The sequence below is a fragment of the Pempheris klunzingeri genome, chromosome 18 (genome assembly GCF_042242105.1).
Source record: "Pempheris klunzingeri isolate RE-2024b chromosome 18, fPemKlu1.hap1, whole genome shotgun sequence".
NCBI lineage: Eukaryota > Metazoa > Chordata > Actinopteri > Acropomatiformes > Pempheridae > Pempheris > Pempheris klunzingeri.
Window position 1 is genome coordinate 6271068 of NC_092029.1, and position 15629 is coordinate 6286696.

The 15629-nt window shown below is 42.3% G+C and overlaps 1 protein-coding gene across 1 annotated transcript in view; it reads left to right on the top strand.

Moving 5' to 3' along the window:
- Window positions 1-483: 483 nt before the first annotated feature.
- Window positions 484-15629, top strand: part of atad2b (ATPase family AAA domain containing 2B) — a 66854-nt gene continuing 51708 nt past the window's right edge. Inside the window, exons 1-19 of the mRNA XM_070849175.1 lie at window positions 484-627; window positions 2394-2560; window positions 2918-2949; window positions 3061-3208; window positions 3724-3823; window positions 3931-4060; window positions 4257-4400; window positions 4610-4685; window positions 4895-4996; window positions 5203-5314; window positions 5533-5648; window positions 5814-5988; window positions 6120-6208; window positions 7336-7495; window positions 9134-9224; window positions 9368-9679; window positions 10307-10457; window positions 12346-12532; window positions 12848-13033. Of these exons, the coding sequence (XP_070705276.1) occupies window positions 529-627; window positions 2394-2560; window positions 2918-2949; window positions 3061-3208; window positions 3724-3823; window positions 3931-4060; window positions 4257-4400; window positions 4610-4685; window positions 4895-4996; window positions 5203-5314; window positions 5533-5648; window positions 5814-5988; window positions 6120-6208; window positions 7336-7495; window positions 9134-9224; window positions 9368-9679; window positions 10307-10457; window positions 12346-12532; window positions 12848-13033 (2577 nt within the window). The 5' untranslated portion in view covers window positions 484-528. The remainder of the gene's footprint in view (window positions 628-2393; window positions 2561-2917; window positions 2950-3060; window positions 3209-3723; window positions 3824-3930; window positions 4061-4256; window positions 4401-4609; window positions 4686-4894; window positions 4997-5202; window positions 5315-5532; window positions 5649-5813; window positions 5989-6119; window positions 6209-7335; window positions 7496-9133; window positions 9225-9367; window positions 9680-10306; window positions 10458-12345; window positions 12533-12847; window positions 13034-15629) is intronic.

The following is a 15629-nucleotide window of genomic DNA, read 5'->3' on the forward strand; positions in this document are numbered from 1 at the left end:
TCCAGTCCAGGTTTTACACATCTATGTATTTGTTTGTACCTGCACTTTTTCATGTTCACTGTAACAGGTAATGATCAGTTTAGAAACAGTTTGTGAATAAATGCACTTCTGTTTCCTGCTGGCTTTAAAGTCAGTAGAACATGGCATTCCTCTGAATGGAACAAGTTTGATAACATATTTATTTCTCCTTTGCATAACTTAAATACTCCTTTAGGGAGATGTAAATTGCATGTTGCAATCTACAGCAACATACCACCATTATTTCTATATTTCTATTGATCAGTATATTTAGTGATGGCTGTTCAGTGTTCATATGATGACCATGACATAAACTGTTTATGGTGGTGGTCCAGTCAGCAAGAAAATGCATGCACCTGCCCAGCAGACCCAGAGAGAGAGAGAGAGAGAGGGAGAGAGAGAGAGAGAGAGAGAGAGAGAGAGAAATGGCGCCTCGATGCTGCGCTCACTGAGCCAGTGTTTGGAGCCGGCTAGGGAGATCCAGTAAGGGCAGACAAAAGGAAAACAAACATGGTGAACACAAGGAAAAGCTCACGGCCGGGCAGCGGTCCCTTCATCTCCTCCAGGACTAGGTCGTCGTCGAGAAACGAGCGAAACTCTGAGGAACATGTAAGCCGGTTTCTTTTCTTTGCCGGCGAGCTAGCTGGCTCTGCTAGTTGGCTAGCTAGCTGTAGCCGTGGCCTCAAGGTGCTCCACATAATCTATTATTCACAGCAAAGTACGAGCAGTATTGAACTTGACACCCGCTCAGTCACGCAGATACACAATAAAAGACCTGAATGCTGCCTTTCATACGCGTGTCGTTCGCACTGAACGTCTTGTCCAGCTGTCAAATTACAAGCTAGCGATGTTAACTCCTGGCTAGCCCCAAGTTGAGTTCCCTTTGTGTTTGACAATTTTGCCCGGCTGACTTGTTTCACTATTGTCCCCACAAATGAGCCCTCAAAATAAAGACATCTTGGAGTTTGTCGTGAGGCCATTGGCATTACTTCATGTCGCCGCCCTGGAAGCATCAGCTTAATTATTTTCTCAAATGTGAAGAGATAAAGCTTTAGTTAAGCTAGCGCTTGTAGGTTACAGCTAGCCCGACAGCTAGCCCACAGTGGGGGAAGGGAGTCCCAGGTTCAAAACAGTTGGCTGGCTCAAGTCCCGTATTTAGCAAGTCTGAACTTGGTGAACTTTCTAGTGTAAATGCCCCAAAGACCTATATATAGCATGTTCTCACCGTGCGAGTTTTAAACGCAGCGATGTAATGTTGTACCGATTGACATTTGTCTGCTTAAACGCAGACTGGATTAATAGCTTTAGTTTGTACTCTGATCGTCTGACCTACAAGTTGTCTGACAGTCTTTGTCTCAAAATGTAAACACTGAGATAATGCAAGGCAAGAGGCCCTGTGTTTCCGCGTTATTTATGATGATCAAAGCACGTAACACAGACGAACAAGATAATTCAACAGTATGATAATTTATTGATGGTCAATTGCACATTCTTCAGTTTTAATGGGATGTTTGGCGAGGGGTTATACTTTGTTGAATTGTGGTTCAAGAAGTTAAGAGTCATTTCTGGCTCATGTCCAGTCCTTTTGATTGCAAGCCAGGCTAACTGATGGCACACAACAACAAGATCTGTGATTTAAAGTCTTTCAGAGTGACACATTTTACACTGTCCTATAATGCAGATTGCTTTTGTGCATGAAACTCCCAATCTTTTTGCTCAGTTTGCTGTGTGAAGACCTCGTCGTCAAAAACTTGTTGCTAAATCTGAACATCTTTCTGAGATGTTTGGAAAATGACTTTAATGAGGAGTGATTTCAAGGTGCACCTATCCGGCCGCAGCTGTACATTTGCTGGCTGTTCGTACATCTTGCTCTGTCTGTGTCTTTCTATTCAGCCAGTCAGAAAAACCCCTCTGCAGGCATTGCAGACAGTTGCCTATGACAACAGTGAGATACACTCTCATATCAGCAGGGAAGTTAAAGCTGTGAAGGGCGTGCGCATCAAGGGCATACGTCTGGTTGGTGCATTGTTGTGATTCAGAGAAGACATTGAGTAGTTGACTACAAGGTGTCTTGTCTCATCATAATACCCTGTTCTGATTCTGCCTTTTGGAGCTGTTGCTGTCTTCAGTCCTTGAAGTATTTTGTGTTGTCAAGGATTTGATTTTAACTTCAGTTTGGTCATGCTTGCTTGTCATTTGCTTAATATTCTGGCTTCATGCAATGATTGACAGGGTAAATATTATGCAGATATTTATGAAAGGCTGTCATACTATTAGGCATCCTCTTGTTCGGTTGTTTGCCTGTTCTGATTGTCATTCCTGCATTCTCTCTGGCTTTCTCTCACAATTTGGCTAATTATTTGTTTGTTCAACAGAAGGAACCCAGTAGTGATGTGAGCAGTCCCAGCAGCCCGCGGTTGGCTCCCCCTTCCAAGCGAACGCGGCGGCAAACTGCCTCCGAGCCCAGCTCCAGTGATACCTCCCCATCCCCTCAGACGAAAGGCCAGAGGGTCAGCTGGGACATTCCCACCTACCGCACCAGGTCAGCTGCTGGCTTTTGTTTCACTAATCACCAGTACCTCTAAGTGATAGAAACTATTCATGGAATCGTGCTGCACAGTGACAAACTAGTACATTTCTGCTTTGGCTTTGACAGAATTGTAATGCTTTGTCATGACAAAATGATTTAGTTTATTACTTTGTACAAAGAAACATTAAAATAAGCCATAGCTATTTGCTGTCACTGTCAGCATGTCATATCCTCTCATATCATGTACTGTAATCAGATAATCTGTAAAAAGACAAACTTAAGTGTGAGCTCTCACACAACTTCATGTGGGACTAATTGTAGTCTCCTGTGCAGATATTCATTCGTATTTTCACTTTGTTTTATCTCTAGGTTGTCCTCTCGCATAATGCAAAATGGGCACGGTAATGCAGTACTTTTCAGTTTATCCCTTTCTTAAAGCCATACAGTTAACATATGTATTGTATGCACAATGTAAGAATTGGTCCCTAATTGCATTTTCGTTGATGCTGTAGCCCATGTGAGCCATCGGAATGAGGATAGCGGAGGGGGAGATCACTCTCACATGAATGGCCATGTGGAGCTGAAGAGGAGCTGCCGGGTGAAGAAGAGCCAGTTTGAACACCTGAATCAGAGCCTGCTCTTTGACCAGTTGGTCAACAGGTAGCTAGCAGATTACATCTAACAGAAGAGAAACTAGAAGTGGAAAATTATGGAATTGGTTGGAGCATGCATACTTTATTCATCTTGGAATATATGGAATTGCACTCCTTTTACTTGAGAGATGTGTGCTTGGTTTGGTTGCTAAGTTGTCCAAGTCTGCATCCTTCACAAAGCTTACCCACAGTATATACAGCACAGTCTGCACTGACTGTGCTATGTGTTATGTTAGGATATTGGTACATCTGTTTATACCCTGCCCCCCCCAATTTTTGAGCAATGCAGCAGTTAAATCAGGGCTACATGTCCTGCACTCCTGTTCACTTAATGAAAACATTGCACGACACACATTCAAATTAGAGATGAAAGTCAGCACTGTACCACCATTATCATTCTTTTCATTCTGCTTTGGAGTAAGAAAAATGTCACTGTCCAAAACTTTACTGTACACACTGAAGATCATATATGTCTGTGAGAATTGTTAACCCACGTTGCACTGTGTTGTTCTGTGTGTGCAGCACTGCTGAGGCTGTCCTTCAGGAGATGGACAACATCAGCAGCATCAGGCAGAACCGTGAGGTGGAGCGTCTTCGCATGTGGACTGGAGACACTGAGGAGGTGAGTATGGCTCTGCTGTAACACACAGCCCAGAGCTAGAATACATTACAACTGCTCGTCAGTCTAATGTGAATATATGTAATAGTGTAAAGGCCTTGATTGTCCAGGAAAACATGGACATGTATTCCCGGGTGAAGCGCAGAAAATCCATGCGCAGGAACACTTTCAGCATGCCTACACACCACAAAGTCATGAGCAAAACTGAGCAGGAGGAGGAAGAAGAGGAAGGGACGGAAGGTCAGTTTAATACTCACGCTCTACTCACAAATCATTGGTGAGAGAAGGCATGAAATCTTAAAGAACCACCTCATTTTGAATTGAATTTATCGACACGTAAACATTTAAGTCAGATGCTTGGTGTGCTTTGGGTGAATCTTGTTAAAAGCTCAAATTCAGTATTATTTGTAACTGAAGTTTGAATTCCGCATTACAGATTCTCATGGTGAGGAAGAGGATGCAGAGGATGACGATGAAGATGATGAAGGGGATGAAGTGGAAGAGGCAGGAGAGGAAAATGACAGACCGTACAACCTGAGGCAGCGAAAGACGGTGCAGAGATACGAGGCACCACCAATTGGTAATTGTTGAATTTGTATTTTAATCAGACACACAGGAACATTCTGTACATACGTCTAGTTAGTTTAGTGTGTCAGGGACATTTTTATTTTATTGAATGATTTTCTCTCAGTTTAATCACATTTGAAAGTATTCTTGGAGGAATACATTTGAAAGTATTCTTGGAGGTGTGGTGTGTGACAACCCGCCGCTTTGTGTTTGCTTTCTCAGAGCCTGTGAACAGAAAACAGAGCAACCCCTCGCTTTTTGACACCCACAGATCCCCAGCAAGAAGAAGCCATATAAGGTTGGTAGAAAAAAAATCCCTGACACATCTGATGCTGAATGTGTTACAACGTGTGACTCAACGTGTTTTCACCACCACCACTAATTAACTCAGAGCTGTGGTTCTAAAAAAAAGTTTTTACACTTCCACTGGTCTCTGCCGATTAGGAAATATCACTCTGAAATATGACTCTGGCGTGACACTGAATCAAGATTGTCACACTTCTCCAGGGTGAAGAAACATGCCATTCACAGTAGTGACACCACCTCATCTTCTGATGAAGAGCGGTTTGAGCGGAGAAAAAGCAAGAGCATGACCCGGGCCAGGAACAGGTGACAGCTGCTGCATTCTTTCTTCCTTTCATCTTTTGTATTACAGTTTTTTTTTTTTTAAAGGAATGAACACCTATGACACAGATGTTCCTAGGATCTAGGTACATCAGTGCATGTGCTGTAACAATGGCCATTGTGCTATTCATGTCTGTGAAGCGGTTTCACTCCTCAGGTGTAATTGCTCATGTGCATCATTTTTTTCATAGATGTTTGCCAATGAATTTGACTGCAGAAGACCTGGCTACTGGGGTGCTGCGTGATCGGGTGAAAGTGGGTGCCAGCTTGGCTGATGTGGATCCCATGAACCTTGATAGCTCAGTGAGTGGAAACGCTAATCGATACCAAAAAGACGTAAAGCATCACAGTTTTAGTCCGAAAACTCAGAATTGTTCAAGCTTTTTGACTTACACCTTAAAAGGTGAATGGAGATCTTTGATTATACTTATCAGTTCATTTTCTAGCCAGACCGAAAAGCCTCCTGCTCTTTCAAACATTTTCACAGGCTGAATGTTAAAAAATGTGTGTTTTCTCCTCAGGTGAAGTTTGACAGTGTTGGTGGTCTCAATAATCACATTCAGTCACTGAAGGAAATGGTAGTGTTCCCGCTGCTTTACCCTGAGATCTTTGAGAAGTTTAAAATTCAGCCGCCCAGGTGAGAAGACCCAGTGTGACAGTTTATTGTTTATTATGTTGTATTTTTTGACACGACTGATGGAAATACGAACTGTGATCATTGATCACAACGTATATTTAAAACAGGCTCACTTTGCCATTATCAGCTAAACACAGTCTCCATTTCCTCTCTGTTCTTTTTTAGAGGGTGCTTGTTCTATGGCCCTCCAGGGACAGGAAAGACCCTGGTAGCACGGGCGCTTGCCAATGAGTGTAGCCACGGAGACAGGAAGGTTTCATTCTTCATGAGGAAAGGAGCCGACTGCCTCAGCAAGTGGGTCGGCGAATCAGAACGCCAGCTACGCCTGCTCTTTGACCAGGTGAGACACCAAGCCAGGGCACTGGCGAATGTTTAGACTATATCCTTGTAACCAACTGAACTGAACCCAGCCAATTTATTTTCAATAAGCATAATGTTTTGGTGGTGTTTCTTGTATTTGCTTTTGATCAGGCTTACCTGATGAGGCCATCCATTATTTTCTTTGATGAGATTGATGGTTTGGCTCCTGTTCGCTCCAGCAGGCAAGACCAGATACACAGGTAAGGCTAATGTTGTAGTAACTCTCATATCAGAGAAGGTGTAGCAACAGTATACGTTTATGAGATAATGATTTGATTTGGTACTGACTTTTAGTATCTTTTATTTTCCCTCTTACACAAGAAATGAGCACCTATGAATCTTAACCACTGCTGCTGTTACTTTTCTTGCCAATAGGCTATACAGGTTTTCTGGAACTGCAGGTTCAAAAGTGCTCTCACATCAGTTTTGATTGTAGATGAAATTAGCTGGATCTGGATTTGGATGGTTCACACTCGTTTGTTTATTTGGCTTTGAGCATAGAGAATTTGGGAAATTGAAAGGTTCTTGTGTACATGAGAATCAGACCCAAACATCTCTGTGTGTGAGATGCAAACAACTATTAACAAGATGAGAAAAGGAATAAAGTACACACACGGAGGGATTGTGATTTCAATCTCTGCTCAGGACGCATTCCTCTACTGTATCTTGCATAGCAAATAGTTGTTTGCTGCTATATTAATGTTCTGAATGTCACATATAGGGTCATTTTAACAATTTGACTTCACGGTATGAACTGTATGTGAGGAAATATCCTTTTATGCAAACACAGCTCACCGCTGATCGTTTGTAGAAATGGTTGCCATTTAGAAAATGGAATATTTATAACTGTGAAATGTAACATTACAATTCTGAACCAGAGTTTATTCAAAGTGTGTGAATTGAGTATATCGATGCTCTGCTCTTTTTGCCATGCTGGGTTAATGCATGCATGAAGCTTTTAGACAACCTGGAAATGGAACAGTTGATGATTTTGTCTCCCACTGTTTTGTGCATGCTTGATGGACCAGGTCTGTGTACTATATGTAGAATATATGTAGGGCCTGGTTTATTTTGTCAGTGCCGACTCATGAGTCAATATTTTCTCAATCTCAAAAGTATTTGCATTCTGAATGTGTACAAGTATATTTATGTGTGCATGTTTTTACTAACTGTCATGCAGTATGTCTTTGGAATACTGTATATGGAGTCAAGTTAGATTTAGTTCTTGCAATAAAGTCAGGCAGGTTTTATGTTTGTAGATTTGGGTGTAAGATGACACAACTGAATACCAAGTAGCGTATATTACATTCTCCTTCGCTCTGTCTAGTTCTATCGTGTCTACTCTGTTGGCCTTGATGGATGGCTTGGACAGTCGTGGGGAGATAGTGGTCATCGGTGCTACAAACAGACTTGACTCTATCGACCCGGCACTCAGGAGGCCTGGACGCTTTGACCGGGAGTTTCTGTTCAACCTGCCTGACAAGAAGGTGAGACGGAGAGAAACGTCAATATTTTGTACAGTGGACACATGTTCCTGGACACAACTGCACTTACAAAGTCATGTTGTCTGTGTACATTGATTTTCAGTTGATGTTTTTTTCATTGTAGGAGCATTAATCTTTCATTTGTATACTTAAAATACTACATAATATTCTGTAGATGGAGCACTTACTATGTATGCAGTGCTGTACCACACCCAGCTGGAGACACAGTGTAATGCAGAAGTAATTAGTGTTTTACTCATAGGAGTTCTGTGAAGAAATTAGTACATGCAGCCCTCCGGCTATTGAGTCTCCTCAACTGTTCTTTCCTCACTGTTGGATGTTTTGATGGAACGAGCAAGTGGCAAAGCAGATGCTCATTAGGCTTCTGGAAAATTAAAATTCTATTTTAGAAGAATTATTGTTAAGCAGACCTGATGGCTTTAATCTTGCACGTTGGGAGACTTTTTTTCTTTTGCTATGCACAAAACAATGTTACATGTGTGTTATGTGACAGCGAATCAGATAAATATCTCAGTGTAGGTGACTCTTCCCCATCGAGCCTCTCTAATGGGTTGCCTTGTGTCGTTTGCCCACACAGTGGGATCATTGGTAATCAAAGCCTGATCTGCAGGCCGTTTGCCGTCTATACTCTCCAGTAGTGAGCTCTGACTGATTTATAAACCTTGCTTTTGTGCAAAAAGTAATTGTCTCTACACATTAAATTTCAGCTCTCTCCTGGTATTGCCCAAGCTAGAAACATATGTGAAAGCTGGCTCAGTTGTGTCTTTTGAATAGAAACGAGATGTGATGAAAGATGATGAAAACTGTTGGCTTTGATTCATGAGAAAGACCTCAGTGTTCTCAGTGTCAGTTCATCAGTCGTGTGAAGACAATGCAGTAAACTGAAGTATGCACTCTGAAGAAGTGTAGTCAGTTGAGCTCACTCATGCAGCTGATGGAGTACTGGTGTTAATGCTAGATAGAGTAAATGGTGAGTAAAGCTGTTTTCTCATATGAACTCTAGAATTTCCAGAGAATCTGGTACGGAGAATCTGGAGTTGCCCTTTCACAAATGTAGCACACAACAATAGAATAGACGCGCTCTTACCCACTGGAAATGCTCTGTTTGGTTTCGGCGAGGGGTGGCTCCTGGGTTGACTGCACAGGAGGTGGGACATGAGTTCAAAATACAACGAAGTACTGTAAAATTTTGTTGTACAGCGCAATGAAGATGGCGGACAAAGCTTCTGACTCATTCATAATAATTACTGTTTTTGCCTTGATATCAATACTACATGTATTTGGACATTTGTAATATCAATGGGAAAAGTGGCGAGTGAAGAAAAGGCTATCAGTGTTTAAACTTTTCAGATTTCATGGCAGTCACATGACTGTGAAATCTGTTCTGTTCTAATTAATTTGATCAGACATGAAACAGACTTTATCCTGTAATATCCAGTACAATGTCCGAGTCTGATTATTCTGGTTATTAGATTATTTTATATTGCTAGCAGTAGCAGCCACTGTGGCAGTTTGGCCTCTCATTCAGCTGCACAGGACTTGCTCCCTCATCTATTTACTCTGCTTTCTGTTTTGACTTTGTGTCTCTTTCCCTTTGTCCACCCAAAATCCCTTATTCAGGCCAGAAAGCACATCTTGGAGATTCACACACGGGACTGGAATCCCAAATTGGCTGAGCCATTTGTAGATGAACTTGCAGAAAAATGTGTCGGTAAGAGTGATACCTGTGTGTAAAACCGTATGACATCCTTCATTCTGTTAGTGTATGACCTGCTGTGCAGCTTGAAAACAACCTCAATGCAGCCAAAGCAAACAAATTATTAACTAATCTTTGTGTATCTGGCTTGCTCCCAGGTTACTGCGGTGCTGACATCAAAGCACTTTGCACAGAGGCAGCCTTGGCGGCTTTGCGCCGCCGCTACCCCCAGATCTATGGCAGCAGTATCAAACTGAAGCTGGATGTCACCTCCATCGTCCTTGGGCCTAGCGACTTCAGCAAGGCCATGAGGACAATTGTCCCAGCCTCTCAGAGGGCCCTGGCTCCCCCGGGCCGAGCACTGTCCCCCGCCCTCAGGCCCCTGCTGACCAACTCTTTCTCCTTGGTGCTGAAAGCTCTGCTCCGAGTCTTCCCCCATGCTCAGTGTACTGACAGGGACAACACACATGGTATGGATCAAGGACCTTGGTTTCAGCGGTATCATTTGTTTTCACTCTCTCACTGATGGTTGCTGCTTCTCCCACGCCACCTGCCTCACTTGCTAGTGTGCATTCCCCTTTGGCACTTGGTAGTAATTTGTTTCTGTTTCCCCACCATATTACCAAACTGCTTTTTATCACCTCACACATTGAACACGGTCTGTGGTGAAACACTCCTCCTGAGAATGCAGAGGCGATAGCACAGAGATAAGACCAGTCATCCTGCTTGCACTTCAATAACTTGTCTCCCACTCCAGTAAACAGAAGTGTTTACAGCAGATTAGCCACACTGCAGCACTTGACCAGAAGGAGATTGCTTACCGAAGTTGTACTTCTTGCACCTAATAATGACATGAGTTTCTGAGAGTGCTTTAAATGCCTATTACATCTTGCTTAATAAGCTAGCTCTTTTTTTTTTTTTATTCTCACTCTTTTGGTGAAATGGCCACATAAATGTCAGTGGATAGGGCTACTTTGAGGATTAAACTTTGTAGAAACCAACTTTTAAGTGCCTTTGCGACCATTATACTCAATAACTCCAGGAAAAGTGAGTTGCTACATATGCATGGCTGTATAAGCAGTGTCTCTCTGTGCCAGGCGGTGACAATCATCTGCTTGAAGAGGACTTGTACAGCGACGATGACAATGAGGAAGGCTCTGCTTCCATCTATGAAGTCCAGCCTGCTGCATCCCCAAAGAGTCAGCTCTCCTCTTCTGCAACGCACAGACCCTTTCTCCATTTTTCCTCGTGAGTCCACAGAACAAGACAGCTTTCGTGGCCATCTGGTGATAAAGTTGCAATATGCATGAAAGTAAATGTAGTTAAAGTGCATAAGCACTGGTGTCTAAGTAAAGCACACATGCTGGTACAAGTTACATATGGCTATATGAGAGTGAAAATAAATACACGTTTTCTCTCAGGTCTGTGCTGAGAAATGTTGAAGATTACATGCCAAGCACACAGAGAGCAGACAGTATATTTCTACTTTAGTGCTAGATACTAAACATGACTTGAATATGACTACTTTATTGAATATTGTGTAAATTTTCATGTTTCATGATTGTAATTTCTGCTTGATGCACCCAAACTTGCTGTCAATACCCTCAAATTAACGCTGAAAGTCTGCGTTGACAGCATATACTAATTGTTTTATTTCAAATCCACTGGGGTGGTTTACATAGCTAAAATAACAAATTTTGTCTCTGTACCATTATGGAGTGCACTGAGCTCTAGCTACATGCAGTTATTGGCTCCACAGGTAGAATCCCCAGCAGTGGAGTTAAAAGAGCTAGATCAGAGGAGAGGATGAAAATGAAAAGAGAATACGATGAGACAATTCTGAAATCAGAATCGCAATTGCTGCTTCCATTTCAAAATAGAGAAAGGTGAAAAAATAGATGACTTCAGGCTTTTCATTTACTAGTATAATTCATTGGTGGAACTATTAAACCAATTATCAAGGTTCTAGTTTATAAGTCTTACACATTATGCTTGGGAGGCTGAAACTTTTATCTACTATAGTGGTGTGTGCCAAACACCAATTAGAAAAACCTCAAAGAGAGCGAGTAAAGGCAAAGATATAGAAATGCTTTTGCCTGAAAAAACCCTTAAAGGTTATCTATATGAGATTCATGACATTATGGCATTAAACAATTATTTGCCATGTAATGTTCATTGGTGTCTTATGCACAGAATGAAGTCACTGTACCAGTGATCTGAGCTTCTCTGTCCTTTTTTTTTTTTTTTTTTTGGTCGTCGGGATGGCCTTGTGAGCATGATGGTGCAGTTTGAGCCCATGAATTGTTCACTGAACTGTCCCATAGCACAGCGACACAGAGCTGAAAAACTAGTCAGAGCCGCTCAGCGACGCTACTAAGCTCACACAGTAGTACCAAATCTAAGAGAGTCATATGTACAGAAGATGTTGTGGGAGGGGGTTAGGGTTAGTCTCTCTGTCTTTATCAGTGCTCTCAAAGCCTGGGATTAACTGGCCTACTTATCAAATCTTGTTACAAGCACCAGTGCCATAATGGAAGCTCACTAAAATCTCCAGGAGGTCCAGCATGTGTCCAGTAGCTAGAGTTGCAGTGAACATACAGAAGAAATCATTGAAGAGTTAGATGAAGGCAGTGACTTAACCTGGTCTATTGCTACATCACTTGAGGGCAGAGTTGAGTTTACTCCAGTCACTAAGAGTTTGTTGTTCTAAAGTGACAAAGTCGGCCTTTATTGTGTTCTGATTTCTCTTATTTATCTTGCTTTTTTTGGCATGCATTGAAATGTTTCGAACTGACAGAAAACAGCGCGCAAGTGATGTAGATTTCTGCTGGTTATCTCAGCATGTACTGAAGTGGTTTCAAAGTAAAGGCCTGTCGCCTCACTTGCATCAGAAATTGAATTGTAGTGAAGCAGTTTTGCAGGGTTTTTGAGATGGTGTCAAAACTAGTTTCTACACTAGCTTTACACATTAACATTAGCTTACTGAGGCAGACGAACAAACTAGATTGAAAACAATGGGGCTTCTGCTTCTACTGTGATATTGCTGTTTGAATGACAGTATGACTGCTGGTCAGTGATCATAAGATGATGGCTAACTATCACACTGTGCTAACTGTGAACTTCCTTCTGCCTCTAGCTCTGCCCTCCAACAGCCCACAGCATACCGGCCTCGCCTGCTGCTGGCTGGGGCCCCGGGCTCAGGACAGAGCTCCCACTTGGCCCCTGCCTTGCTGCACCACCTGGACAAGCTGCCAGTGCACCGCTTGGATTTGCCCACTCTCTACTCCATAAGCGCTAAGACGCCAGAGGAGTCCTGTGCTCAGGTAACACACACACACACACACACACACACACACACACACACACACACACACACACACACACACACACACACACACACACACACACACACACACACACACACACACACACACACACACACACACACACTGATGCATGAGTAAATGCAGACATTCAGATCTACACAAGACCATCTGTTGCACAGGTGGTTGACATTTAAAGAGAATGAGTAACTTACTCACATTTAGGTTTAATGATTTCTACCATACCCTTTTTTAAAAAAAATTCCATTCCAATTTCAGCAATAACATGTTCTTAACCTGTTCGTGTGGTTGTAGGTTTTCCGTGAGGCACGCCGGAGCGTGCCCAGTGTGGTGTTCATGCCGCATGTCTCAGAGTGGTGGGAGACAGTGAGTGACACTGTGAAAAGCACCTTCCTCACCTTGCTGCAGGATGTGCCCTCTTTCAGCCCTGTCCTTATCCTTGCCACTGCTGAGACTCACTACTCACAGCTGTCAGACGAGGTAGGAACACAGTATACTCACACCTGAGCCGACATTTTCAGATATAGCTGGAGGCCTGCCTCATGTTTTTTTTGTGGTTACATATTGCTGTTGATATAATTGCTTGCATTATGTGAGAGAGGACAGTGCCAACCTCATGTCTTTTTTATATGGGATTGAAGGCTATAACATGATTCAAGGGGTTTCTGTCTGTCTCTTATACTCAGGAGTGCTAGTGCTGACACACACACACAGGGTGTCACAGCCAAGGTCATCTGCTCCCACACAGTTTTTATCTACTCGTGCTCCATCTCCGTTTTTTTTTCTCCATTTATTCCACTGCCCACTTTTCTCTCTGGGTATCCCCACCTCTGCTCCTTCATCCTTCCTCTTGGATTTATTTTTCTCTTTCTCAAAGCCAGAGCAGAGTCAGACTACCCGTTGTGGGTTAGTCTGTAAGGGTGAGATTGCATTAGAGTAAGGGGAAATGGAGAAAATTGGAGGGGAAGAAAGAGATGGAGAAAAATAAGAAGGAGGGTTCTCTCTTGTCAGGCAACAGAAGGGCTTTAATTAGGTCCGGGGATTGGCAGCCCCATGTCTTAACCCCAGGATACGCACATCGTATCAATATGCCTGTGCAGACTGTGCAGTTTTTTTTTCTGTCTGTGTGTCTTTGTATGTGTGTGGTTCAACCCTGGCCATGCTCCAAGGAGAGAGAGAGGCTCTTAGGATGATTATTTGTCAGTAGTTGACTCATAAGAACTGAGGCACCTGGGCTAACCCTAAGCTCTTAATGTCTGTAGTTCTAGTTGCCACTTTGTTTCCTTTATTTTTTTTCTCTTTTGGTCATTTTTACTTGTCTTTCTGTTTTGGTTTCACAGCACTCTTTGCTTTCTTTATGTTGTGTAATTGATAGTTCCTTACAATTTGTTAAATTGCTTTAAGGCTTTTTACTTCACTTAACTCCATCATGCTTGTTGATCCACATGCTGTGTTAAAGAGATTAATGATGAAAATAGAAATAATCACACCCTGCGTTACATTCAGCTGTAGTGTCAAATGCTAGATTGGTATTCATTACATACTAAGTGGCTAAAACCATGTAGGAATGGCAATTAGGAAAACTGGAAAGCACATGATGTGCTCAAGTCAGCATAGAGCCAGCATGCGGGCATCAAGACTGTCCTTGGGCTATGCTGGATTTCTCCTGTGTGTTTGTCGCAATTCGAGTGTCTTGTTCTGTAATTTGTAGTGGGGTTGCATCATTGCACTTGTTAATCATTTTTTTTCTTTCCTTGCTCATTTTAAAGCATGTTTAAAAGCAAATTATTATGCCTGGAGCACACGCTAAGCCTCTCTCCGATAAATGCTTGGTATAAATAGTTGACAAAAAGACTAACATTATTGTCCAATGCTTGTGCTAGTCTTCTGCTTAGTTTCTGGTTTATTCACTCTGAGAAAAAGCTTCATACCGTTTTACTACTTTCACCGTTGAAATTCTCACTGTTGGCTGCTGAGTCTTTTGTAATAATAGTAATTCTGGGAGGCAACCCTCACGTGTCCTATAATGAAGCTTTCTGTGACCACATGAATATACCAAATGGACTGTTTGAATAAATTAATGCTTTAAGCTCTACTATAAACAATAACATAACTGTGATGTATTACTTCTTAAGTAGGGTTTAAGTTTATGCTAGTTGGTTTTCAATACTGAGGCGACCCTGACCAGTTGAAGAAGAAAAAAATAAAATCTGAAAATAACTGCGGTATGCAAATTCAGATAATTATAAAACTGAGTCGATACAGAAGCCAAGTAGAGGTGTAACTGCAGTCTCTGTGTGGAAGTCTGTATGGGGAACAAATATAGTTGTTGTTGGTCGAGCTGAAACAGTGCCCCAGGTTTTCCACAGAGGATTATTATATATTACATTATATTTGCTGAATAAATGGTATTTTGCCCACGCTGTTTACATTTTAAGCACTTTTGTGTAGTCTTATAATTGTACCTGTTAGCTGGAACTGTTTGTTTTATCAAATGATAGTACTTATTGCCTTATTGCCTGTATCAGAGGTGGCCGAGCAGCTTCCTCCAGCAAGGTTTAAGGAGTTTTTGTGTTCATTTTTAGACATGGACATTCTGCAGACTATGGTGCTTTAAGTGATTTGGGTATCTTTGACAGTGTTGTTTCACTCTCTGGCAGAGAAAACACAGTGACAGCTGCTGTCTCAGCTCCAAACCTCAGCAGGGAACAGGCAGCATTCCTCCCCAGCCAAAACTGGCACCACAGGCTTGGGTCCAACGACATAGCCTCCCTACCTCCCTTAACAGCCTTTCACTCTGCTTGGACTTCCTTCTGGGTGGAGGACCGATGGAAGCATGTGATTGTAAGGGTGAAGTAACTGCAGTTAGAGAAAGTGATATTGTCCCACCAGCCTTTACGTTCAGTGCTGTAACACTTGTTGGGATGTGTGTTTTGAGTGCGTTGTAACTCCATTAAAACGTGGTTGGGTTAACCCTAACCCTAAACCTTAGAACATACTTACTGTTGTCTGTTCGTTCCTACATAATGCCAGGCATTTCTTTCCCTTCAAAACTTGGGCGCATTGCTAAGCACCC